We start from the raw sequence: 27120 nt of genomic DNA, 5'->3' as shown, positions 1-27120 counted from the left end.
GCGCGGTCAGCGCAACGAATCCCCACGGTCGTTAATTTCGGTTTTCTAGACCGGATTTTAAATCAATCTTTAAGTTAATTTTAAATTAATCTTAGATAAATTATAAAATTAATTTTAGCTTAATCAAAAAAATTTAATTTTAAAATTAGTCTCAAATGAGTAAGTATCCAATAAATAGTATGTACGAGTAAATAAATATGAGTGTAACTGTTTTTATGGTCTGTATATGTAATTATGAATATAGGAATCTCACGTTACAAATCAGTAAATAATAATGTGTAACTGGAAACATCAGAAGATGACCCTTTAAAGGTCGAAACATACTGTGTAACCTAAATTAATAAAATATTGTTGGGTCGACTGTTGAATTTGTATTGTTAGTAACGCAGTGGTACCCAACTATAACAGATTGAGGTGTCTTGTCTTTTGTAGTAAATGGGAGTATGATGTTAAAATTATTGATTTTCTTTTGCATTCTTCTGCGCGGCGATAAGATTGAAGGAGTTGTTACGGCGTGTGAATAGAGAAAATGCAGGCAGCCTTGATGCTAGAGAGTTCTGCTCGGTTCACTCATCTGATATCAGAAATAGCGATACTATTTTTCCGCCACAAAGTCTGTAACAGAACAGCAGAGCTGGTTCACTGAAGGTTCGCAGTAGATTCCAGATAATGATGCTGAATATGTTCTGAAAACGCCGCTTGTAATCACAGTACCCATTGTTAAGGTAGCTGATGAAGCTGGATGACAGCTTCATGTAAAGTAAAAAGGCATAATGTGATCATATGAATGATATGTGCTTGTGCCTCGGTAAGCACTGTGCTGTGTTGAACGTTACAGGGCAAAATTAAAATCGCTCTTCAACTTGCAGTGCACGCACAATGTATTGCTATGGATTGGTGAGTGTAAAACATGTAGGGAAACAAAGTCGAGTGTGTAGCTCTTTAGCCGACTCTTTCCCTGCGGAGGGGAGTAAAGCGGCTGGGACGTGACGCTGATCCGATACCTTCCATCTGGTGTCAAGATTAAGAACGCATGGTGCTCAAGAGTTATATCTTCTGGAATATAAAGCTATGTAGTCGGTTGAAAGTCAAAGTCAAGGAGAGATCTCCTTATCATCTGATTTTTTCGCTGGTTTCGTGCTCGGTTTATTTTTTTATCCATGAAGATGTGAGCGATATTTTCCTCCGAGATATTAGTTGACTTTCAACTGACTACACGGCGCTATATCCCAGGAGACAGAACTCTTCATAACCACCGCTGTGAGAACCTCAGATCCTACACGGCGCTATATCCCAGGAGACAGAACTCTTCATAACCACCGCTGTATGAACTTGAAATCCAACGCGTGGTTCCACAGTTATGCGCAGGGACAAGTAAATAAATACATCTCAGAATGAAAGAAACCAGTAATGCAGGAGGTAGGTTGGCTATTTAATCGACCTTACCCCTTGTCCCTTCCGCTAGCTCTAACCAGTCAGTTCCGACAGCCAACTAAATTACCCACACTTGTGCTGTGGCGTGAATCCTTTCCAAATACAAAAGAAACTGGAAAGTGAAGCAAGAAAAAGACCATCAGAGTTTAAAGGAAATGTTCAAAGTGATCATAATTTGTCCTTAAAGAAGTTTCATATCATCGAATGAATTTCTTGGTAGCACACCGAATTCCGTCGGCCGAAATCCTGGAAGTTATATCCTTTATCTCGTTCTTTTGGGACTTCAGCAGTCCGAGATATGTTCTTGTTTACGTTTCTTCTTATGTTTTCCCACAAATCAAAGTCATGAGCACTAAAATTCGACGATCTTGCCGGCCATAGTCCTGAACTTATGTTTCTTTCATAGAACAACTCTTGTAATTCACTCACTGAATTGCAGGCAGTACATGTAGTAACATTGTCCTGTTGAAAGTAACCATGCCGTCTTTTATTGTCTGCTAGCTCTTCAAAAATGGTTTCAATATATTTCTTACGTACCAGTCTGAGTTCATTGTTTACTGGCCTAGCACTTCAGCACACAATACTCCAATCTGTATGTTATGTTGCCGAATCTGATAAACTGTTTGGGGATTTTTGTCACTTCGAATTCGTGGGTTCTCAGAATTCACATAATCGCTTAAGTAAAAGTATGCTTCGTCGGTTATGAATAGCAGCTGAGAATATGTGAATCCATCATGCATATTTTTCAGCGCTTAATTACAAAACATAACCATTTCTGGCGCATCAATAGGTTTAACATCGTGCACAATTATCACCTTAAAAGGACAAATCCTTAATAATTAGTTGCTTTACACGCAGAGCCTGCAGACATGACTGTTTCTTGCAACTGTCGTCTGAGGAATTTCCGAGAACTTATCAATAACAGCGAAAGAATTTTTTAAGCTTCTCTTCTGTGAGCGATATTTTCTTCCCATGTCGTGTTTTATCAAGCGCAGACTCTGCGGTCTCTTTTAAGACGCATAGATGCGTAATGTTTTGTAGACACACAAGAATCAATGTACATTCGGGTGAACCTTTCCCTGCTATTGATTAAAATTCTTTGTCTTCTCTATGTGTCAACAATGGGCGTGCCATAGCTCAGGCGGTTAGTCGCAGGCTTCCCACTGTAGAGGCCCGGGTTTGATCTCAGGTCATGTCATGTGAGTTTCGTGGTGATCAAAGTGGCACCGAGGCAGGTTTTCTCCGAGTACTTCTATTTCCCCTGCCATTCTCATTCCACCGACTGCTCCATACTCATCCTCATCTAACATCGTGGGCTGGTACAGTAGGCCAAAGAGTAGACGACATGCTAAGTGGACTCAGTCTCACACCACAGCAAGAAACTAAAAAGAAAAAAAAACTAATGTCTCAGTAATATTAAAATTCTCTGATCAGACCTAGGAGTTTCTGCGCCATTTAAGTGAAATGTCGTTCACTGTTCCTTTACTGGACGCTATTTCACTGCATGTTTCGGCGTAAGTGGCCATCTTGTGGTGTACAGGTTTTGTGGACAAGGATTTTGCTGCTCGCTGTAATGCGGTTTTCTTTCCTCCTATTTTAGTTGCCTCTGGTTATGTGGGTTGCATGTGGTTGTTCTTCTGTAATTAGTGATGCACTATGCTAGAGCTTTTTAAAGGTATGTATGTTACTTAGGTCTTTTTTTAGTTTGCTGGTTGTGACTGCCTTCAGTCGTCTTGCTGGAACCAGTTAGGTCGAAACATATACCGAAATAGTGTCAAATAAAGGAACAGTGAACAACGTTGCACTGAGACGGCGCAGAAACTCCTAAGTCAGATCTATACAGTGCAAGAGAATGCTGAAATATAACATTATTCTGTGATCAACCCTGTACGTCATTGTTTATAAAGAAAATGATAAAATTTTGAACTCTGCACACAACTAACTTCGCTGTTATCTCTTTGGAAAGTGACTGACTATCTCTAGCAGAAGGTTAAAGGGGTACGACCGAATAACCAGCCGTCAAATCGGCGGGTTAGGAAAGTTTCCACTTATTAGGATCACACTGTATAATATTTAAGTAGAGAGAGAGAGAGATGCAGTATGTGATTCATATTATTCCTTCGATATTATATATTTCCCATAAAACCTCCCCAACATTCCATGATGGACATTTCTGTTCATTGACGTTGAATTTCATAGAGTGCTGGACATACCAGTGTCGTGACGTCACTCTGTGCAAATGGCAGCAGCGCTGAAGCGCTCGGCATTCTTTTGGGTATTTTTAAACAAAGGTTCTGCGTAAATGATAAAGAACTATATCTCCATCAAACGGCAGATGACTTTTTAGCGGTATATACATCTTGGTATTTTATTTGATTCTCTGTACAAACATGCGTTAAGAACGTTGGCTTAGAACGAAAATTAGCTCGTTTGAGATTTTTATGTCTGTGAAGATTGTTATTGTGTTGTTCTGTAATGTGACATTGTTTGATAATTGTTTACAAGTGTTTGTGAGCAATATGTTACGCCCATCTTCTAAGTTCAAGTAACTGATAATCGCCCAGCAGACTACACGGAGTCAAAACACAAAAACTCAGCCTAAAGTATTAGCTGAATTTATCTGGTAAAATAAGTTTTTATTCTAACGATCGAGAAATTAAGAGTGTTCCAGAAAATATTTTAGAATGCCCTGTAGTTAATATTAATTACTGAGCAGTGTATTTATAATATTTAAAATATGCTGCTGAGGAACATTTTTTTTTGGCTTTATGCCATTATCTGTGCGAGTAAGCATTTGCAAGATGTGAAAATCAAACTGATGTCCAAAATATTGTCCAAGAATTTGAGACTGTTCCACATTACTCTGGTCTTTATTTCTATTTATCGTGCACTATATAATGACATACATACTCAGTTTCGCATTATATTCTATCTAGATAATAATTGTAAAGAAATGAGAGACAGATTCTTGTGAATTATGATGGAACATAATATATTATTAATTCTGCGGAAGTTTCAAGGCAAGAACTTGAGAACAAATTAGGCCAAAAATACTTAACCTTTGTAAATTAAACATTTTTAAAGACAGGCATATTCATATTGCCACGTGTTTTAGTGACTAATAAGGCGGGTTCGGGATTGGATGAATGAGTTTATTTACTCCTGATACACACCATCAGGAATTACACGTAATTGTAGCACTGTTATTTACACGCTTTCCAGTTCACCGTTGCACACGCAATAGTATTCTGAGTTAACACTATTCTTCTCCTAGCAACGGATCTCAACACAGAAACTATCACTTCAGCTCACTATGAAGTCTTCTTGCTATTTCGTCTTCAGTCTCTCTGGAACCTCGGAACTAAACATTTTTCTTAACTCACTGACTCGTAACTGCCCTGAACGAATTCTGTCACACTTATTTATATAGCCGCAGAACGGACATGGACCTACAGTAAACACATATCACATAATCGCTATCCAACCTGTCTATTGGCGCGTCGGTCGGACTACAGAAAACACAGCTTCATCTATTGTTGCGTGTTGGGCCGTGTTTACAGAGCCGTTACTTCGCTACTCTTTGGTTAATTTCGTTACAATATTTAGATAGTGAACTTGATTGAAAAATGTGCAAAAATTTGTGCTAATATGATGGAGATTTTTTTCAAAAATGAGCACAGCAATGCAGACCTAAACGTAACTTTAACTGCTATCATTTTCCGCTCCTATTCGTAACTATTCTCAACTCGTAACAGTAATACACATACAAGAGATAGACAGAGTAGCAAAGATATATAGGAATCTGACAATAAACCACTTGAATGAGTTATTTTATTATGTTTGTTGTAGATTTGTTCGATTCTTAACAATTTTTCGAAATTATTTGAATATGTTATCCATAACCATGTTTCACATTACCNTTTGCTTTAGAACAATTGAAATTGCACACCTTGCATAAGAGGAGATATCATCTTGATGCGCTCTTCCTTATTCAAGTTTATCGTGGTTCTGTATTTTGCCCGTCTGCTTTGGAAATTGTCGGCCTTCGGGTCCCTGTTCTATATATCCGAGATTTTCATATGTTCAATGTCTGTTCTGTTAGTAAAAATTGCCCCTCTGCTAGATGCGCTTCTGCTGCTAATGTTGTCTGTAGAAACGTTGACGTCTTTGGACCAAAAACTCTGTTGATGAAACATATCTTATATTGAATTAATTTAGCTCTTATTATTATCACTATTTTTATTAATTTCGTTATTATTATTATTAATTAAATATTTGTTTCTTTGCACTTCTAAATAACACTTAATTTATTATGATGGAATTATTATTACTATTGTTATTATTATCATTTATTAGCTTGTTTGTTTACTTTTCTTCATAAATTACCTGTAACTTATTTTTGACTGATAATGTGTTTGTCTAATGTTTGTAAAATTTACAAGTAGTTACTTTCATCTACAATGTGCTAAGTCTGTAATTGGCCTTGCGGCTGTTGACTTGGCACATAAATAATAAAGAATTGAATTGAATTGAATTGAATTGAAAGCAACACAGTACAGGAAAATCTTATTCGCTTTGAGGCTTGAGTATGGTTCTAAATAATTTATTATTCAGATCAGAATGTCGTATTCTTAATTAAATAATCAAATGAATAGATTAAATGAGATTAAGTGATGTTCCCTAAGGGCATCGCGTGTCATAAGAGAACTGACCATATTTGAAACTGGAACCAATATTTTGGCTAGAGATACAAATGTACATAGTGGTCGCATTAGCAGAACACAGCCTGGCCGAGTCCATTAAGGAATGAAGAAGCACAGACCGACTGAAATAAGAAATAAGGACGATAATAAAAGCTGTTTGCCGCAGTGGTTAGCTAGCTTTACACGAAAAACTTCAATTTTACCCACATTGTGTATTTACGTGTTTCCTATCATTCTCGTAGTAAACAGCAACTATTTCTCTAGAAGCAGTAATTACTCTTTATAATGGAGGCTCTGTGGGTTCTTCTGCGGCAGGAACTGGATTTTAAAATAATATTTAGCCCAACTTAAAGCTTCAGTGTTACAATTGAGGAGAGGATAAGTCAAAGCAGACAACTTCTGGACAGACTGATGATGACGACGATGATGATGGTGAGAATAGTTTAATGTATTCTACCTTACTATAGAGTGGTAGAGTCAGCGGTGAGACTCTGAACATATCCTAGAAGCCTAAGCTTTCGACGAACAGCCGCACAAGAAGAAGAAGAAGAAGAAGGAGGTCTGTTTCATAGCGTGAAGATGGACGAAATACTTTTTTCACATACTTTGTCAAACTTAAACGTAAAAGAGGGGAATAATAGTGTATTAAAACGGAAATATAAATCTTAAATACAATTAAAATAATGCGAAAAGATTGACATGGATTTAATTCGAATTATTGGTAGTACTGTTTGCCAGAACTTGAAAGGAAGTGACCTCATGTAAACCGTCCATCACTTAATCACTTTAGAGCGCAACACATCACTTCGCCGCATAGCAGTATGCATTCGAATATCATTAATTTGCATTTAAATAAGGATTCTGAAAGGAAGTCCTGACAACCAGAAAAACTGTACGTCCGTCGAATAGTTGATAGCGTACGTGTCCCACTCAGATGACGTATTTGCATGCGCCAAGTAATATGAGCTGCTGCAGCTTTCACCTCGCCTGTTATTTCTAAAACTGATATTGAATGGTATAAATTTCAGTCGGTAAGGGGACGAAATACGGGATCGAGGGTCAGAGTTCGAGTATTAATTGGGTGTTGATGTCCAGAGCACCTCTGAGACAAACGCAGCGTCCTGTAAAACAGGTACTGAAGAAAGCGGCGAGCAGATTATGAAACTGATAAATTGCCTCTTATTACAGTGTTAATAGTTTGAGGGGGCTTTTCTTCACGTTCTTTCTAAGCCTATTTGTTTCGAAAATGTGTGCAGGGCAGTACAGCTTCATGTTTACGTCCATTGCACCGGACACTCTGATGTAGATATAGCATTCTAGAATTGTGTTCTAAATAGCATTCATGTCAGGAAAACCCCCGCCTTTCATAGAACCAGCTGGTTCGTTGTGCTGTTCACAAGAACCTCTCCACTGCTCTCTGTCCAAACCAGAAGAATCACATACACACCTTCAGAGGCTGTTTCTTTAAGATCCATTTAATGTTATCCTCAGCGGCCTCCGTAGTCTAGGGATAACGTTCCCACCTCGTGACTCAAGGTACGCGGGTTCAAACCCGGCGGAGGTCGTGGAATTTTTAAGGGCGGAAAATTTCAGGGAACAAGTCCTCCGGGACGGACTTTAAGCCGTGGGTCCCGTGTCGTAGCTTTACGGCCTGTAAAAGAACCTCATGTCTGAAGGGGACCTCTGAGCCAAATTCAGGACATTTCCCGCCCAACAGTAGTCTCTAACGCTTCTGGTAGATGGGGAAAGCATCGAGATACCGCTGAGCTGGCTGAGTCGGGACTGATGGCACGCACCAGTACCGGTAAGGTATAGAGACTGGTAGAATATCACACGGGGACGCACAATGGACCAATATCTGGTTTAAGTGCATGGGGAAACCCACCCTCTCCAAGAACAACAACAACAACAACAACAACAACAACAACAACGTTATCCTCCCAATTACGTCATATCTTCTAAATGGTCTCTTACTTTCAGATTTTCTGGCTGAAATTATGCACATTTTTATTACTTTCCGGGAGCGTAAGGCTGACAATCTTACCGCCCTATGTGAGCCGACTGTCTAGAAGAGCCTCGACGTCGCATAACCTTATGGGCCTTTGCGGCCTGTTACAGGGATAGCTTTTTACAGTTTTATCTTTCACATTCGTGCTACATTCCAGTCACTGCCTCATGCGTGTTAAACTCCCGGGCCGTATCTTCCTGAGTTAATCGCTACACAAGAACCAATGAAGATTCAAATGAAGCTCATCAGGCAATTCAATTCCATGGTATTGTTACTTCCGTTTCCTTGCCACCTGAGCATTTATCTTCGTAGTACAAAACATGACAATGAAGAAGTTTCTTCCATTTTTTTCCTCCTCTTTAATTACTTGAAATCCAATGGAACACTACCAGTTCTGAGACGTACAGACATCTGTGCGCCATTAGATGTTTTGATGTGCAGGAAGCTCAACTGGGTGAAACTCGAAATTGTGTACTCTTATGACAATTCAGTGGCAGTTATTGAACATGTGAAAGTGTGTTCAGTTGTCTAAATAATGCCAGTGTGTTAAGGATTCATATTTCCTGTTTCTGCCTCTGGAGCACAGGGAATCTGTGAAACGCTTTCATTCGCTTCAGTTTCGTGATCTTATAGACAGTCTCCCTGGACGGGGATCAGCCCGTCACGAGGCCGCTATCTATACAGGATAACACAAACAGAATAATTGCAGACATCCATGCCTGTAGTGGGATTCGGACCCAGGTCCCCAGTGTTCGAGAGGTCGAAAGAGTTGTGTTAAAGGATTAGCCAAACAGAAATGATTAAGCTCTGATGTAATGAGAGGATGAACTCTGTTTTCAGTGCTGATGGTAACTACGAAGTGAGATACAAGTCCAACGTGCTGATCTACCCGAACGGGGAAGTGCTGTGGGTCCCTCCAGCCATTTACCAGGTAAATATATTTACTCTCAAAAAGAGGTAACAAGAACTTCTGCAGCAGCTGGCATAGAGACACATTAACATCTATTTTGGGATGTTAAATGAAATATGAACAAATATATGGCATCTGAATTCCACAGTAGAAATGTTGCAGTGGTCTTCCATACTGTGTCTTAAACATGCCCTGTATTTGTGTTTTATAAAACACTTTGACATTTGCTATATTCTTCTTCGTTTTTTCTTCATTTTGTTGGAAGGTCGTCTTTATCTTTCGTCTATATATCTATCTCCTTCATTCTTTCTCCCTATCTATTTATCTATTTGCTTTCACTTTTCATCTTTGTCTTCCTGACTGTTTTCTTTGTTTCCTCTCTTTATTTATTTACTTTCAAATGCTTTCTTCCTTTATCTGCGTTTTTCATTTATTTACACATTCTTTTCTTTTCAATGTCTGCTTTTTCGCGCCCCTGTCCTAACAGAGGAATCAGACTGAGCCTCTAACAGAAATAAGTACCAGGGATTTTCCTGGGAGTAAAGCGCGGCCAGCGCCCAAGTTTGACAACCTCGCCGCCATCTGTGAGCGAATTCTCAAGAAAATATTTGTGCCTTGACGTCACACAAACACATGTTCCTCCACGGCCTGTTGCATGAATGGCTTTACCTTTACTGTATTAACTTTAAGGCTTCTTTTCTTTTGTTTATCTCATCCATTTTATGTGTAAAGTTTTCCTGATTATATCCATGTTTATTCCAATGTATCTCTCATTTTTAGTGTTTTTTTTTTCTTACACCCTAAATCTCTTTTATCTTTCTTGGTTTCGTGTGTATTTTTTGTTGTCTTCCTTTCAATGTAGGCCTACAGTCATCAAGCGTCTCCAGTTACTTCAGTTCTTTCAGGCTACATTCACACACTACGGCAGTATATTTATTTCGGTCGACAGCGTCGTCTGATAAACAACGCAAAAATAATAATTAATTTTCAATCGCTGTTCTATATTGCAACACTATCAGAGCGACAGTCATTTTAGAAATAACACCAACTGGTCAATGTTTAATGCAATTTTCCGACTCTGCACAAACTCAGATATTTCAGAGAATGGGTGCGGCTTCTCTCATTCCATTTACTATCATTTTCCGTCTCTGTCGTCCTGGTTTCCCTTGATAAACACAGGAAAGACATGAGAGAAGATTTCTTCCAGCAGCGGTTGCAGAATTTCTCTTCCCTTTGGCACCCATTGCCTTCAGACCGCCCTCCTGCTTCAAGGAATGTAAATGCCAAACTGGCATATTGATTCATATTGCAGACCGTTATAACCCATCTCTCTCTCACTGCTTCCTTCTGGTCTTGTCGCATGAACGAATGAAGGTGAAGACGCCCCCAACACAGCCAAACCCTTCATCTTCATAACATCGTTCAGTAGTTAGATCTTGCGCTGTGCTTCGGCTCATGCTAGCAGCACAGCCTGTAGAGATCTGTGTAACAGGGTAACACGAGTATCCGGGGGCAGAAAGTTGTTAAAATGGTCTTGAGAAAATTTCATGTTTGTACCGTATCTTCCCAAATAAGAAAACCAATTTTATATCGCGAAATGCCTTCGAAGTATTGACTGCGCATTATGTTCGCGAACGATAACTTATTAAAAGAGTCTAACCCTTTCATGCCAAAATTATAATGAAAATTCTTTTTATATTACTGCTGCGTTTTACCGTGTATAAACTTACAAGTACATTTCTTCTTCAAAATGCATTCACGGACCAAACCTTACGAACTAGCCAAACAGCCCGACAGCTAAGGGATCCGATGGGCGAACTTAACTTCATATAATCTTAGTAACATAGGGTCAAATTAAAACAGATCGTTAGTTCAAGTGAACTAGTCTTTGTAACATTTTGCTTACATCTTGTAACAGCCAATAAATAAAAAAAAATACATTCGAAATATGAATTAACCATCGTACGATAATTTATTAACTTTCTAGCACTAACAGCGCTAAAACTGTAGTAAAACAAATAATTTTACCTCGAATATTCAGGTAGAAGATTACACCGAATTATTGGTAACCACCTAATTTAGAAGAATGCAATCCAAAATTTAACACCAATAAAGCCCACAATCTCATAAACCCCCTTCTGTTGGTACCATGTTTTCCCTACTATCTTGCAAAAGTTTTTCCTTTGAAATATTCGTTGCACATGGCATTCTCGAGCTATATAACTCTGCTTTTTCAGTTCGTATCGTATTTCGCAAGATATAAATTCGCGCACGCAAAAAAAAAGAAGTCTATGAAAGGTTTCCATAAATTTGGCATGTAAGCTGCACATAGATTTCTACAGAGTCCAGACAGAATGTGGTGACCACCCAACCTCCTGTTGAATGGGCACCAGGGGTTATATCTCTGGAGCTAAAGCAGCCGGGGGGTGAAGCTAGCTACTCTCCTCAATCTAATGCAGAGGTCGAGAATGGTGGAACTATAACGCCACTCCCCCATGCTTCTTCGTGACATGATCCTTAATTAAACGCAGGAACACCTTTACCTTTACCTACAAGTTTATAACTTAAAGACCGTAATTTAGTATAGGGGTGGGTTTTCTGTTCTAGGATATAACGCAGTGTAGTCCGCTGAAAACGAATCGACGTTTCGGAGGAACATGTTACTTCAACCTTCAGGGTTTAAGAGTGAGCCAAGCAAGAAACCAGCATGATGCAGGCAGTAAACTTCCGAAACATTGGCTGACTTTCGACGCACTAAATGATCTTATATACCCAGACGACAGAACTCTTTTTAACTAACGCTATGTGACCCTCAAAACCTACACAATCTAAAAAGTTTTTAAGATTGATATGTATCCGTTGTATTATGTAATTTTACTTTTCAGAATTGAAGTGCGTCTTATACTGGGGCATTTACATGCTAACGTATAATTTCTCATGTTTGAAATCTGTAAACAGATTTAAGTGGTAAAAATGTTTAAGAGATCTAGCTTTTCCGGTCTTGTATAGAACTAAATAAACTCAGTCCACACTGGCCAATACTTTAAAGCGAGATATTTGGTTCCCAGTATGGAAGCTGGCAAAATCTAAGTCTAAATAGCACCCCCTATACTGCAGGCGCGAGCTTTAATTTGCTGCCGGTCTTAGACCGAGACGAAATAAAAAATATCATAATAAGGAAGGTAGGCCGCACACCGGCATAAGACATGCGACACGATGTCTGCGACAGGAGCACAGTTAAACTAAATGAGATTATTAAAACCGCCGCACACCGGTCTGAGTCATGATGCTGACGTCAATTTCATGCTGATGAATGACGAATGAAGCAAGACTGCGTTTTGTCTCACGACTTGTTACTTGTCTTGATGCAGCTGGTGTGCGGCCGCCCGAAGGCAGGGTTGCAGTGACGCTCCACGCTTGTTCTCGGCAGGTACTGGATTTAAATTTCGGTCGTAACACCGACTGTGCTGACTGAGGTGTTCTGTGGTTTTCCTCAATCCCTCCACACAAATTCCAGGAGGAAATCTAGAATCGTTCCAATTGCTTCAAGTTCATTATCCGTGAATTATTGCGATTTTGACGCTCTATAGACTGGAGACAAAAAACATATCGAAATAAACTATAGCAAGAAAGAGAGATTACGTGTAAACACTATATATTTGGGTGGTGCAAAATGTCTTTACTTGCTTCGACTTGACTGTACGTCCGTCTGTCAGCATGTAAGAACTCGAGAATCACTCAACGCAAACTCATAAAGTTTCATATTGGGGAATTCTGCTTAGTTTTGTCAACACATCTTAATTTTAGATAAAAATAGGACAACAACAGAGGACATTTCACAGGAAGAACTGCGTAGGACCGTGTCCATAGCTCAGGCGGTTAATTGCTGGGTCCCAAATGCCGAGGTCCGTGTTCAATCCCAGGTGAGACCATATTGGATTTGTGGTGGACAAAGTGGCATTGTGGCAGGTTTTCTCAAAATGTTTCTGTTTCCCCTGCCAATTGTCATTTCGCCAAGTGCTTAATACTCATCCGGGGCTGGTACAACGGGCCAATTAGTGGCCGACGTATCAAGAGCACTCAGTCTCGCCCCACCAAACAAGCTTTAAAAGGATAGCGATCTGCGTGTTACTGCCATCTATCTCCAGTGATGTTGCAAGACGCAAGTTCCAGCAGAAGTCCTCACCGCCAGATCTGAACATGCTGACGAATAGGCCACGAAGTTTGAAATGAAACCGCCTCTTACTTGATAATTACAACAAATTGGTTGGTATATGAACATCGTATAATCCGGTCACGTTCCGTTGCTAAACAATACTGAACTCCGAAAGAAATCTGTTATGGACACATCTGGAATCATGTCTCGCATATTACGAGAGAGTAAACAACATCTTGTGCCTTGTAAGTGACTAGCTCCGAATGTCAAACTTACCGAACTTCAGAAGTGGTACACCCTTTAGAATAATTCTATGACATGTCCACTCTTGACACGACAAAACTCTGATTTTGCTTTCATAAACTTGAGATGATATGGCGAAACCTGCGTGCCTTATCATATGCTAAATAATCCTTTAAGTATTCCGTGTACAAAATAAATCTTCTCTTTATCACATGTCAGAATGACTCTTGCACGTTCTTCGAACTAAGCTAAGCAGCTGAAGTAACCAAAAATGAAACGGGAATTAATGTCACATGAAACGTACAAGTTTGGAACTGGCACATTCTATTTATAATAGCTCAGTTGGTGTAACGACGGGCTAAGGACCAGGGTTGTATTCCCAGTAGACGAAAGAGATTATTCTCTATTTCGTAGCGTCCAGGCCGGCCCTTGAGCCCACCCATAAAAATAAAAGTCAAAAGTAAAATTATCCCTGTAACAGCCTGTTGAGGCCCATAGGGTTGTGAGATGTTGAGGTTCCAACATTTTCTGTACAATCGGCTCATAGATGGCTGTAAGGTTGTCAGCCGCCCTTTACCCCAAAGAATATTCCTGGTACTCATTTCTGTTAGAGGCTGAGTCGACCCCAGGGCCATAGTGTGACTGCGAGGATTAGATAAATTGAAAAAATCCACCTAATCGGGATTCGATCCCACGACCTTCCAATTTTGGAGCCCACCCATACTCCTGCCTAATGGGTACCAGTGGGCTCTTTCCCTCTAAGTAAAGCGACCGTGTCTTGAAGCTGACCACTAGCCTCTACCTACCGCAGAGCTGAAGAATGGTAGAACTTCACCTCCGTTTCTCCACATGTCTTCATGACATAGTGCTTAATAAATTGAGCACAGGGACGATTCTACCTTTTGTTTACTATCAAATTTTGAAGTAAATATTATAAGATATGGACACAGGAACTCAGTGAATGTCTCAGAATTATTGGTCTGTGCTTCCGTTAATCTGTTTCACTAAGGACCGATGGAACACATTGACATGAAGAACTTCCAGCTACCGCTGTTGACGCAGTGCTCTCGTTCGGTTCAGACGGATGTGGACAGCCGCAGTCTTCACATCAGATAGCTTTCTCACGAACTGTGTGTTAACCTAATTTTGTCTCTTGCATGGGATGAATTTAATATAATTCAGGGCGAGAAGTTTTCAGAAGTACGAGTCTAACATCCAAGGAAATACTAACAGTGTTCAGCTCTCTGCGTTGATTGGTGCAGCCTTCCCGAGCTCATGTTATTTCGTTAGACAACGTGCCACAGCAGCATACTGATGTGTGAACTCGGCTTCACCCTTCAGTACATTGTTTATGTGGACCGAGAGGAGATACTGAGAGGAACTTAATCCACTAGCAGTATTAGCTTAAGCCCGTGAAACACAGGGTTCATCTAAATAACATTTAAATTTCAGTTCTTATCTTACACCCCGTCTCCATTAAAAATATCGTTCAGAAAATTATGTTTAGTAAATTACTCATTGTTTTCTCCAAAAATCTTGTGAAATACTGAAATATAGTATATAGACAAAATGCAGGTAAAAGAAGTAAAACCATTCCTGCAACAGGCCTTGAAGGCCCGTATGGTTGTGAGACGTCAAGGCTCACATTTTCTTTAGACAATAATCTCACAGATGGCGGTAAGTTTGTCAGTCTTACACGTCGGACGCCCTTTTCCTCCCAAAAGGATTCCTCGTACTAACTTCTGTTAGAGGCCGACTCGACACCAGCGCCATAATGCGGCTTGGAAGAATTAGATAAATTGAAAAAATCCACCTCATCGGAATTCGAACATGCGACCTTCCGGCTTGTAGCATAGTGTCTCAAACAAGTACGTTACCGCGTGCCCTAGACAAAATGCAGAGTTTTTAATATTAAAGCAAATGACACACATAAGAATCATTGTGTTGCAAAGAGCTAATATTTCATCTCTATTTTAATGTTTATCAACTTCTCGGAACGTCGTGAGGTGTAACTGAAGTTCTGCCATGCAATGTACCAGATGTTGCATTTAAAATATTCGAATTTAGCGATTCTATTATTTGTGTATATAGCGTGTTCATGTGTTATGTCCTAACCTAAATAGACCAAATTAAAATATGAACTTCTATTCTGGGCTTTTCTTTCGGAATACCAGTGGTTAGCTCTGTGATCCATGTTTGAAAACTATTATATTAACCAAATATAAGCAATGTATTTACTTACATCTGCAATTTATTCTCATTATTTTTTTCTTCGCCTGATTATTTGCATTTAATTATGTACGTAAACGTATATTTTTGTTTCACAATCTGCTATGTTTATCAGTTTCTACGGAATATAATCAATGTTAAAACACTCGGGAAAGATGTGAGACCTAACGTTCCTCAGACATTAGTATGTTGCTTAGAGCAACGCATGCTGGACCTCTTCACAGTCATCAGTCCTTATCCCATCCCTTGCTAATGACATGCGATAATTGTTTTATGAAATAATGACTCCTGGTCCTTCTCGCAACAGCAGAACACATTGATTATTCATTTAGTATTCAAGCGTGGAATTATTCAGTTGTATATTCATTAAGCATTCTATGTTCTGAGCTATAGCGCCATGAAGTACGTTGAAAGTAAACTGACATTTCGGAGGAACATGTTGCGTCCATCTTCAGGATCGAAGAATTAAGGAAATTGCTACCTGCTTCATGTTGGTTTCTTGCTTGGCTTTCTCTTCGATTCTGAAGATGGAGTTGAGATATTCCTCGGAAGCGCCAGTTGACCTCCAATGAAAGACACATCGTTGCATCCCGGAAGATAAAACTCTTCATTTCTACTGCTGTGACATCCTTAAATCCTATAAATCCTCATTTACAATGCCTTAGTTTTAATATTGTTTTTGTTGCGTGTATGAGTGACTGGACGAGGTTCTGGATCGATAATTGGATTTATTGAACACGTACAGATCGTAACTACAACTGATTACAGCGCTATCACTAATTCACACACTCTGCAGTTTACTACATCGCGTATTAAGTCTGCTGTGTCTCCACCAGTCGTTGCCGGTGACGGATCCCAATAATATCTTCTTCCGTGTTCAAGTTCTTCCCGGCTGAGGACTTTCTCACGAGTAACTTATTCAAATCGAAGTCAAAGTTCTGTTACGACCGACGATCAGTCCGTCAGCCAGTCTTGGTGTCAAACACTCATCTGGGGCCCAAGACCAAATATTTATTGCTATCAGATAGTTGCAGAGTCCCTTTCCGATGAGAGGATGGGTTTATCGTTTTCAATTGCTGCTGGTCCTTCCCAGAGCAGTCATTCTTCGGTCCCAGTCCCACAGGACTCATGGTCATATTTCACAGTCTTAGATCCGAGACTTTCCCAACCCGGAACACCGGGTCCCTGTATTTACATACCCTAGGAACAGGGTGGCCCAGTTATAACACCAAGTACTAGGTACCCTTTTCTTCGCCTCCTACTATTCGCAAGGCTGCGGTGGATGTATTCGAAACGACCTCCAGGCGGAGTGACTAACTGGTTGCTCCAACTGCTTTGCTTATAACATCTCGGCATTGACCGCACAGAAAATGCCTTTCTTCTGTTGCGCTCTCCGACTGTTGCCACATGCTTGTTTGCGAAGGCGTATATATGCTTTTTTTTTAATTGCATAGTGGGGGGGGTGGAGTCCAGCTATGTCCACTCGGCACGTCGGGCACTGAATGGCCTATTGCACCTGCTCCGGTTGACTATAATGATGAAGAATTTGGTGAAATGTAGATTGGCAGGGGAAACCGAAGTACTCGGAGAAAACCTGCACCAGCTCCACTTTGTCCACCACAAATCCCACTTTAGCAGACCCTGGCTTGAACCGGGGCCGCCGCGGTGGGAAGCCAGCGACTAACCGCTTGAGCTATGGCGCGGTCTTGACCCATATACAATATGTAGTGCTTTATCCGGATTGCTAAGACCTAGATTTTCTGCATGTTTACATCATAATTTTGACTATTTTTATGTAGTATCTTATTCTTTTTCTTTTGTTGTCTCCTCCTCATCCACTTACATTTGTGATTCTGTATTAAGATGCAATGACTTTGGTTCTGATTTCAGAGTTCATGCACCATCGACGTGACGTACTTCCCTTTCGATCAGCAGACTTGCATCATGAAGTTTGGGTCGTGGACATTCAACGGTGACCAAGTGTCCTTAGCATTGTACAATAACAAAAACTTTGTGGACCTGTCCGATTATTGGAAGTCAGGTACATGGGATATTATCGAGGTTCCGGCCTACCTCAACAACTATCCGGTCACTCCCACTGAAACGGACATAACGTTCTACATAGTGATCCGGCGCAAAACTCTCTTCTACACAGTGAATCTGATTCTCCCAACGGTACTCATTTCCTTCCTCTGTGTCTTAGTGTTCTACCTGCCAGCGGAGGCGGGAGAGAAAGTCACCCTCGGGATTAGCATTCTCCTGTCACTCGTTGTGTTTCTCTTGCTAGTATCCAAAATACTTCCTCCGACCTCGTTGGTGCTACCTTTGATCGCTAAGTACTTATTATTCACTTTCATCATGAACACTGTGAGTATCCTTGTCACTGTCATCATCATCAATTGGAACTTTCGTGGTCCTCGGACCCACAGGATGCCGCCTTGGATACGCGCCGTGTTCCTCTACTACCTGCCAATCTTGCTGCTCATGAGGAGACCCAAGAAGACCAGACTAAGATGGATGATGGAAATGCCAGGAATGTCTGCGCCACCTCATCCTTCCTACGGGTCTCCAGCCGAACTTCCCAAACATATTTCTGCACCAGCCACAAATAGAAGTAAAATGGAGGTTATGGAACTGTCAGATCTGCACCATCCTAACTGTAAAATCAACCGGAAGTCCAGCACAGAGCTTGGTGGGAGCGGTGCCGGCAGTGGACGCCGGGAGAGCGAAAGTTCCGACTCCCTTCTTCTGTCGCCAGAGGCTTCCAAAGCTACAGAGGCCGTAGAGTTCATTGCAGAGCATCTACGCAATGAAGACCAGTATATTCAGGTACGCGAAGCCACACATGTCTCCGTATTTACAGGAAATTTTCTTCCTTCAGATGTTCACAATATTCAGGGGGTGTGGGAATAAATGCAGCACAAAGAGAAGTGCCCACTCGCTTTACTCCCCAGGAAAATTATTTAATTAATTTCTGGTACTCATTTCTGTTAGAGACTGAGTCGACTCCAGGGCCATAGTGGGGCTGGAAGGATTAGGTCAACTGAAAAATATCCAATGAGCACATTGGGACTTGAACCCGCGACCTTCCGGCTTGTATAAAGAAAATAAAATTTGTTTATGTAATTGAAAAGAAATTTATTGGGAATGAGGTATCCAATCCCATCCCAAAATTCTACTGCAATGTCTATGCATCACTTTAGGAATCGTAACTACCGTTTTATATGAGAGACCTGTCCTCTCTTGAGAGAAGGCGCCGCACACCAACAAACCCGTAGTTGTCCTGCAATATCTAGTATCTGGTCGTGAGCCATAGACCAAGACGGACTGACTGAATAACCATAGGTCGCAATGTGACTTTGACTTTGATCTCGTCAAGAGTATGAAGTTAATTTCGGAATATCGTTGATTATTCTGCATTAGGCTTGCAGTAGGAAAGAGGAAGTAGATAGAAAAGATGGAGGAACCGACAGAAATTTGTATTAAATTTGTATATATTTACAAATATTACTCTTCAGTGGGAAATTGGGGTGCCCAAAGGAAGATGGAAAAATACTTCATCTTTGGCCTGAAAGAAGTAGGTTCTGAGGCTCCTGACTGAATTAAAGTGACTCGGGATATGGCCAGTGAACAGAATAGTACGGGAATTTCTTGATGCAATAAGCGATATCAGTTAACAGAAAAAGATCCGTGATCCATGGAGACAGAGTGGCTACTGTAAACTTCTCCCTTGTGAACTTTTGTTACATGTCTGCATTTATGGGCCATCGTTTTCATCTTTGGATCTTTCCTTAAACATTTCAATTCAGTTCTGTCTTCTGTGATACAACGTCGTGTAGTTGAAAATCAACAGATATTTCGTAGGAACGTATCGCCTTCAGACCTGTCTACCTGCTTCATGCCGATTTCTTGTTTGGCTTATCCATTCACCCTGAAGATGGAGGCAATACGTTCCTCCGAAGCATCGGTTGATTTTAAGGGGTCATATGACGTTATATTCCAACAGATAGATGATATAAGGAAGGGAAAGCTCCTGTGCTTAAATAATTAGCCACTACGTCATGAAGAAGTATGGGGAGTGGACATGTAGATACACGTATTCTTGACCTCTTGACATCTCAGTAGTAAATAAATAACAATTTCAAAAGTTCTGTGGAGTAATAGTAAGCAAAATGGATACATAAATGATTTGAATGCGTGTATTGGAGTTTTTCATACCTCTTTGATCTTGGAAGTTAATTTATTAAGAATCAAACTAGTTGCTAGAAAATTAATAATTAAAAAGCGTCATAATTTATTTTTCTGTGTATTTCGTTAAATTTAAATATAACTATTAAACTAACTCGGTGGTTTTAGTCCGCAATCGAACTATACCGACCGAGAGACTGCAGCTTGTCGCCGAAGTTAGTACCAACTTTTGCGGATAGAGAGTGTTGCGTGGTCATTGCGACGAATCCCCATGGGCGTTAATTTCGGTTTTCTAGGCCGGAGGCGCTATTTCCATGAAATAGCTCTTCCATTATCATCACGAGTCTGAGTGGACCCCGTTCTAGAATTCTGGTAGATCCGAGAATCGAATACGGACACTTGGATGTGTAGCCAAGAACTCTGACCACTAGACCACAGAGGCGGCAAACATAAATTTTACCACAAATAATCCAAATAAATTTTAATATCTTAAGTGAATTCTTATTTTATCTTTTACATCAATTTTTGTATGAAGAGCCGTTTTAGAGGAAATTTTTGAAGTCTCAATTAGGCTTATTGTAAAGTAGATGATATACTGAACTGAAATGAACTAACTTGAACTGGCATACGGTCTTTCTCACAGCTCCTCCAGTACCAAACGCCCTGAGAATTCGATCGATAATTTCTGAGCTGAACCTAGAGGACGGAGAGGCATCTCTTCCCCATTAAGTGTTGATAAAATGATTTTCCTCTTGTACAAATGCATTTCACCATACAGAATTTTAGGGAGCCCTGACGTGAAGCTTGAAGCGTTCTCAGCATCGAAACCGCAAATGGAAATGAACTGTTAGATTCACCCTCTAACAGCTTTTCACCAGAGCAAATACCCGAAAGACTACGACTGACCAGGAGATTAGTTGGCATGCAGGGCCGCCATGGTCCTGGTGCAGAAGAGAGAAATCCCTGCTCCTGCATACAAACTGAGGCTTCTGAAATAGGCTATGTCCGTCGTGTTTACAGACTAAGTTTATGTACGCATTTCTTGTCTCTCCCACGTAGTTTCTATAGGGTTCTGACGATGGTGCATGACAATCGTGATTAATGGGTTTTGGTATTTGTCCATCTTCCGATATTCTAAAGAACACTAAAGACAAAAAGTTTCGGAAGCTGGATTTGTTTCCGTCTTCAGATGTGAGGGTGGGATACGCGTGCTCTATTAGACCCGTTAGAAGAATCTAACCTCAACCACTGGATAACTTATGCCAGTAAACTGCAGATATATAAACCCATTTTAATATTGTCCACCCACATACGTCTTGGTCTTCCTACTGGTCTCATTCCTTCTGGCTTTCCTACCAACATCCTAAATGCATTACTCTTCTCCCGCATTCGTGCTACATGCCCTGCCCACTTCATCCTCCTTGACTTCATCATTCTAATTATACTTGGAGTAGAGTAGTACAAGTTATGAAGCTCCTCATTATGCATTTTTCTCCAGCCTCCTGTCACTTCATCTCTCTTCGGTCCAAATATTCTCCTTAACAACCTGTTATCAAACACCCTCAGTCTATGTTCCTCCCTTAATGTCAAAGACCAAGTTTCACACCCATACAGAACCCCAGGCAAAATTATAAGTTTTGTATATGAGTCCCCTCGTTAGTCAGTGTAATTTTCAATGACTGAAGCTATAGATCTGAGTCTTATTTTGTTCCAGAATCTGTAGGCTGAAATATTGGCCCAAGAACTAAGTAGGAAAGAACTATCACTGTTTTCTGATTGTGGATAATTTCTCAGTGAAAGAATATGGTAATTTGTAATGAAGTTTTTTATATTATGAATAAATCAAATGATGTATTATCCGTCTCTGATTGCTTCTTAGACAGGGACACAGTGCTTCTGTATTTGAATCATCCTTGGTGGCGCCTTACAGTCTGCTCCACCTCCTTAATGTACGAGAATGATAATCCATTATTTATAGTCGGTGGCTTTACTTAGTTATTTCGAAGTAAAAGCAGACCGAAAAGACTCACGGGAAATATTCTGTACGTCTCTAATTGCTTAATATTATCGTTGACTGAATATCTTTTGTAGATATGTCACATTGATCAACTAACTTCATGGGGAAAGTCCTTGAACAACGCATGGCCACCCAGTTCTCTCTCGGAAAGCAACTAATCATTACATATTCCCAAGAACCGAACACTGAATCCTGCTCTGAGATTATTTCATTCAAACTTCGAATTTATATACAGATTATCGAAGGTTCATTTTAATATTATCTAGTCACCTCTTCCTAGTTCTCACAAGCGGTCCATTTGCACCATATTTTGAGACTAAAATAATTTTATAATTTCTTTCATGTGTGCTATAATGTATCGCATTAAGTTGAGGAATTGTTTCGGAAGAGACTGTGGACCTGTCGTCTTGACAGATTACTGATGATGATGATGATGATGATGATGCTATATGACTTGGACATCCCATTCGCATAACCTTTTTAAAAATAGCATAAATTACGAATTCGTTATTATATAATTGTATCTGCTTTTCGGTTGCTTACTCGAGATGTGTTCCTAAAGTTATGTGTGGCAAATAAAAGTAATGAACACGTGAGCTAACTACCCCAGAATTTGAATTTCAATAAAATTACATATTTACATTTTCACTTTTTGTATTTTTAATAGTTTACATCATGTATCGGAGAATGAAAATTTAAACACCGATATATTGCTTGTGTCCACCAACCGCAGTGACGTCCTCTTGCTGTTAACCATTCCTCCTCTCTGATCCCAGTCTATAGTTATGAGGTCAAAAGAATTCTGCGAAAAAAGATTTCGGAAACAGAGCAATTCAACTGTAAGAGGTGCAAACGGTTGAAGCTATTGATCATAAGACTTAGCCTGAAAATGGGTACTTTTTGTTAATGGTACTTGTTACATAAACAAGAAAACTGAACATAGACGATCTCGTTTGATTTTAATTAATCACTGGTGTTCGGCTCCTATCAAGGAATAATCCCTCGAATTTTGATAGAAGTGTCGTAGAAAGCGGGGCAGGTAACAGCGCAGGCCCATGTTGGCTGTCAAACTCTTAACGCACAGCAACCGTAATATCGAAATGGGAATCATATGCACGTAACTGAATGTCAGTTCAGTGTCTCAAACACAGACCACTAAACTGAGCGACATCGAACACTTTGATAACCAGAACTTCAGTTTCATAACATTCGCTTCTTCCCTACACCAAAACACCGACAGTTTCCGGCAATTATTCTCCGCATTAACTTCCATTCAGTTGTAATTACATTATTATCTCGTGTTAGTAACTATACACGATGTCTGAATCGATAATTGTGTTTGTTGGACGCTTATAACACGCAAATACAAATGGTTATAAAGGCGCGTCCACATTACTCGTGCTCGTGCTCGTGCTCGTGTGACTAGCTATGCTCGCGAGTAATGTGGACGATATGACAAGTCATGAGATAAGCAAATGTTTAACTTTTAATTTAAAAAGTAGAGCGAATAAATTAAAATACGACTAAAGCCACTACACACTACGAGTAAATATACAGATCCTCACGCGCCGAAGCTTAAAGAGCAACTGAAGCAGTGTGGACGAAGATTTACGAGCACAAGTAAAAGCCAGATGAGTCTACTGACGAGCACAAGCCTGGCGAGTGCGAGCACGAGCACGAGTAATATGGACGCGCCTTAACAGTGTCACTAATTATACACTCTATTGGTCGCTACAACTACAGTACACGCAAAGTCTCCTGTTTGAATATTCTATCATCACTAGTCGTTGCTAGATATACTGTCAAACAGTTGCTGTTTTGCCGATGTGGGGCGCCCTCTCTGCCGAGAGGACGAATCTGTTATTTACTGTGGTCAAAGTCAGTAGTACATGTCATTTATTTACAATTTTACATGTCCGCATTCTACATCGTCGGTCAGAAGTCAGGAGTCCAGTTCCTTGTGGAAACCTACTACAGCTCCATAAGGACGCGCCATAGCTCAAGCGGTTAGTCGCTGGCTTCCCACCGCGGCGGCCCGGGTTCGATCCCGGGTCTGATCAAGTGGTATTTGTGGTGGAGAAAGTGGCGCTGGGGTAGGTTTTCTCCGAGTACTTCGGTTTCCCCTGTCAATCTTCATCCCACCAATTGCTCCACAATCACCCTCACCTATCATCTGGGGCTGGTACAATAGGCCAGAAGTGGCTGCAGTACAAGGGACTTGGTCCCATCCCACTAGCAATAAAAGAAAAATACAGCTCTATAAGTGGCCCTAGTATATCATGTACAAGTATATATGCACAATACATACAAGGCCTTTGTTCATCTAGGCTTCGCACAGCAGATCATAGAACAGAAGCTAATAAATGTTCTGAAGATCTTGATTTCGATCATTTCTATATGTAATCTCATTGTAATACAATTGTTGAAGAATACACAAAGGTATTTATCATGATTCACAATAGTTGTTTAGTAGACCTTGGTAGATTGTCAAACGTTTGTAATTGTGCTTTCCTGTGAGTTGTTCTCGAACCAATGCTGCACACACGTTATGAAACCTTAGTCTGCCTTTGAAGATCACGTGAGCATAATTATGATTTACGTAATGTACTATTTCATTGTTATTCACCCGTCGAATATCCAGAGATATCACTGGCTTTTTCCTTGTTGTCCTTTGCAGTGGATGTTGACATGCATCCTCATCGATCTTCGTCAGTGACAATTGTGCCTCGGATTTTGAACTCTTGTCCATTCGTGCATACTTCGTTTCGGTAAGGCACTGTTTCTGTATTGTGCTGTAAGTGTAGGATTGTGCACCTTCAGTCCACAAATGCGTATCACTGTCCACTGCACTACTTTGGTGCATATGGAAAGTTTGGCGGCCATGTTAACAATGTTACTACGACACCTCAGCTGGCCGGTCGAGGTCGAAAGTATTTCGCAATCACGCAGGTAATTCTTACTTCTACGTGCACACAAAATTAGCAGTACAGTCAGTACAACAACTCTTAAAATAAACCACAGCCGAAATTTTCTGACACACGTATGTATTTTATGACATATAAAAATTAAATGACTTTATGCCTATGCATTACGCCTAACTTTTCAAACATTTTTTTAAATTCTACATCTATATGCTTGATTGTATGAAATAATAAAAATTACACAATGAGGAGCTTCATGGTTTGTACTTATCACCATATATTATTAGGATAATCACCGAGCTTCGAAGTCAAGTAGTTAACACGCTTGTTTCACGGAGGAAAATTTGAAGCTGCCCTTAGCTTAACTAATTAAGCACTACGTCTTGAAGACGTATGACGAAGTAGATGTATAGATCCACATTTTCTTTACCTCGGCAGTAGAGGGAGGTGAATGGTCAGTTTCATGCCCCAGCCGCTTTACACCCGGGAAAGCGCCACCGGTACCCATTGGATAGGAAGTTGGGTGGACCCCAGAGGTGGTCTGGACAACGTGAAGAAAAGAAAATTCTTTACCCTACCGGGACTCGAACTCCCACCCCTAGAGGTACCTTGTTCAATCTCGACCTGGGGACCGGCCATCCTAACTGAAGTATTTCGTGGTTTTCCACATTCAAATTCTCTGATAGCACCTCAAATTAAGTCACGAAGCCTCCTTTCCGTATCGCGTCACGTTCGTTATTTGCTGTTCGCCCTTTCATTCAGCGCTTCTGATCTGATTTCTTCGTCATGTAAAACACGAAACAATGAACGAATATTACGGTGATTGCCTGGAGGAAGATGAAATGAGAGAAGAATGTATGATGCATGGATGGAAGAGATGCGAAATACATACAAATCATAATCGGAATAAGTGGAATGAGAGAGAACTGGGGAGACCTAACCGTGAATTGGAATATCTCACAAAATCCGTGGTACGGCATCTTCCAGAGCAGCTGACATCACTCAGCTAGTCAACAAATTTTGTTTTCTTGTAATCCGAAGGCTCATCATCATATTCGTGAGAGTCTACTCATCTACTTATAGCCAGTTTAAATCAATCCAAACCTCTTCACATTACCGAGCTTCAAAATCAAGAGGTTACAACTCCTGCCTTAAATTTTGGAGGTCCTTGGTTTGAATATCATCTCTGAGAATGGTTGTATTCATGGAGGTTTAACGTGGATTTGCTACACTGAAATTTTTGGAAATCCACTTTAATTAGGCTAGGACTGATTCCTTCCACATGGTTTCTAAATTCACCACTCGCAAATCAGCCTATCATTGGTCGTTACGTAACCTAAGCAGCTAAAGGACGGGCCAAATAAAGCAAAAATTAAACATATTCCATTTTATTTTTATCTTTCTATCTACTTTTATGACAACAAAATTGTAGTTTCCCTTAACATTTTGAAGTCTGAAATTAATCTAAATAATATTCTGGATCTATATCCGTAGTCCTTATAAAGGTACAAAAAACACTGCGTCTTTATTGCAAAGACCGGCCGATTAGGTCTTCTGCTGCACATAATAATCGATATTCATTCTGAAGGTCATGAGAAATTCAAGAACTCACCCTGCGGGCTAAACACGGGACTTTTTGTGTTAAAGCAGGTGGTATGTATAGAAAGTTCTTTGTTTTAAACGGTGAATTGTTTCCGAGTGGAATATTCTATTCGTTTATCATTTCCCTCATACTTGCTACATATTTTGCCTATCTGTTTTTATCACCCATCTCGGTAAATTTCGAAATCAAATGTTGAACTTTGTGTATAGCCCGTAAGACATGAAGCTGTAGTGCAGTGCATAGTTGTTGCTTTGTGACGGTATAATCCCCTACGGTTATAATGGAATGACATATTATACTTGTATGTGGGATAAAGTACAGAAAGTGGCCCATGTAAATCAATAACTTCACATAACTTACACTCCCTCAGGAATCTAACAGAATGAAGTCATCTCTTCAGTTCCTGCTGCCACTGTTTGAGCATATGGAGAAATCCTTGAGGAATTTAGAAGCTCTATGACAATGTGTGTCTCTAAAAGAAATAGCTTGCATTTCGCTTAGGGGCTCAAGACTTGAGTTCTCTTTGCAAACGTCAATAGCTTACTGGCAATTTACTTCAAGATGCTCTCCTGTTTATAATGTTTGGGGTACACGATCACTCTTACCCTGCTAATCGAACTCCTATCTTGGCTGAAAAATATAAATGCTTATATCAGAAGTAAGTAACAGCCGGACAATATTTTCACAGCTGTCCGCTCTGATGGCAAA

General features: G+C 40.2%; 1 protein-coding gene and 1 long non-coding RNA gene across 2 annotated transcripts in view; one reads left to right on the top strand and one right to left on the bottom strand.

Annotated features, from left to right (window-relative positions):
- The window catches only part of LOC111871543 (acetylcholine receptor subunit beta-like 1), a 160498-nt gene that overhangs the window by 110793 nt on the left and 22585 nt on the right, over positions 1 to 27120 (top strand). The window contains exons 5-6 of the mRNA XM_023864714.2: positions 8986 to 9076; positions 17574 to 18512. Of these exons, the coding sequence (XP_023720482.1) occupies positions 8986 to 9076; positions 17574 to 18512 (1030 nt within the window). The remainder of the gene's footprint in view (positions 1 to 8985; positions 9077 to 17573; positions 18513 to 27120) is intronic.
- LOC111871544 overlaps positions 1 to 27120 on the bottom strand; it is a 148414-nt gene that overhangs the window by 102562 nt on the left and 18732 nt on the right. The window lies entirely within an intron of this gene.

This window comes from Cryptotermes secundus, unplaced genomic scaffold, assembly GCF_002891405.2.
Source record: "Cryptotermes secundus unplaced genomic scaffold, Csec_1.0 scaffold1066, whole genome shotgun sequence".
Lineage (NCBI taxonomy): Eukaryota > Metazoa > Arthropoda > Insecta > Blattodea > Kalotermitidae > Cryptotermes > Cryptotermes secundus.
The sequence above is the reverse complement of the archived record's forward strand: the minus strand, read 5'-3'. Positions and strand labels throughout refer to the sequence as shown.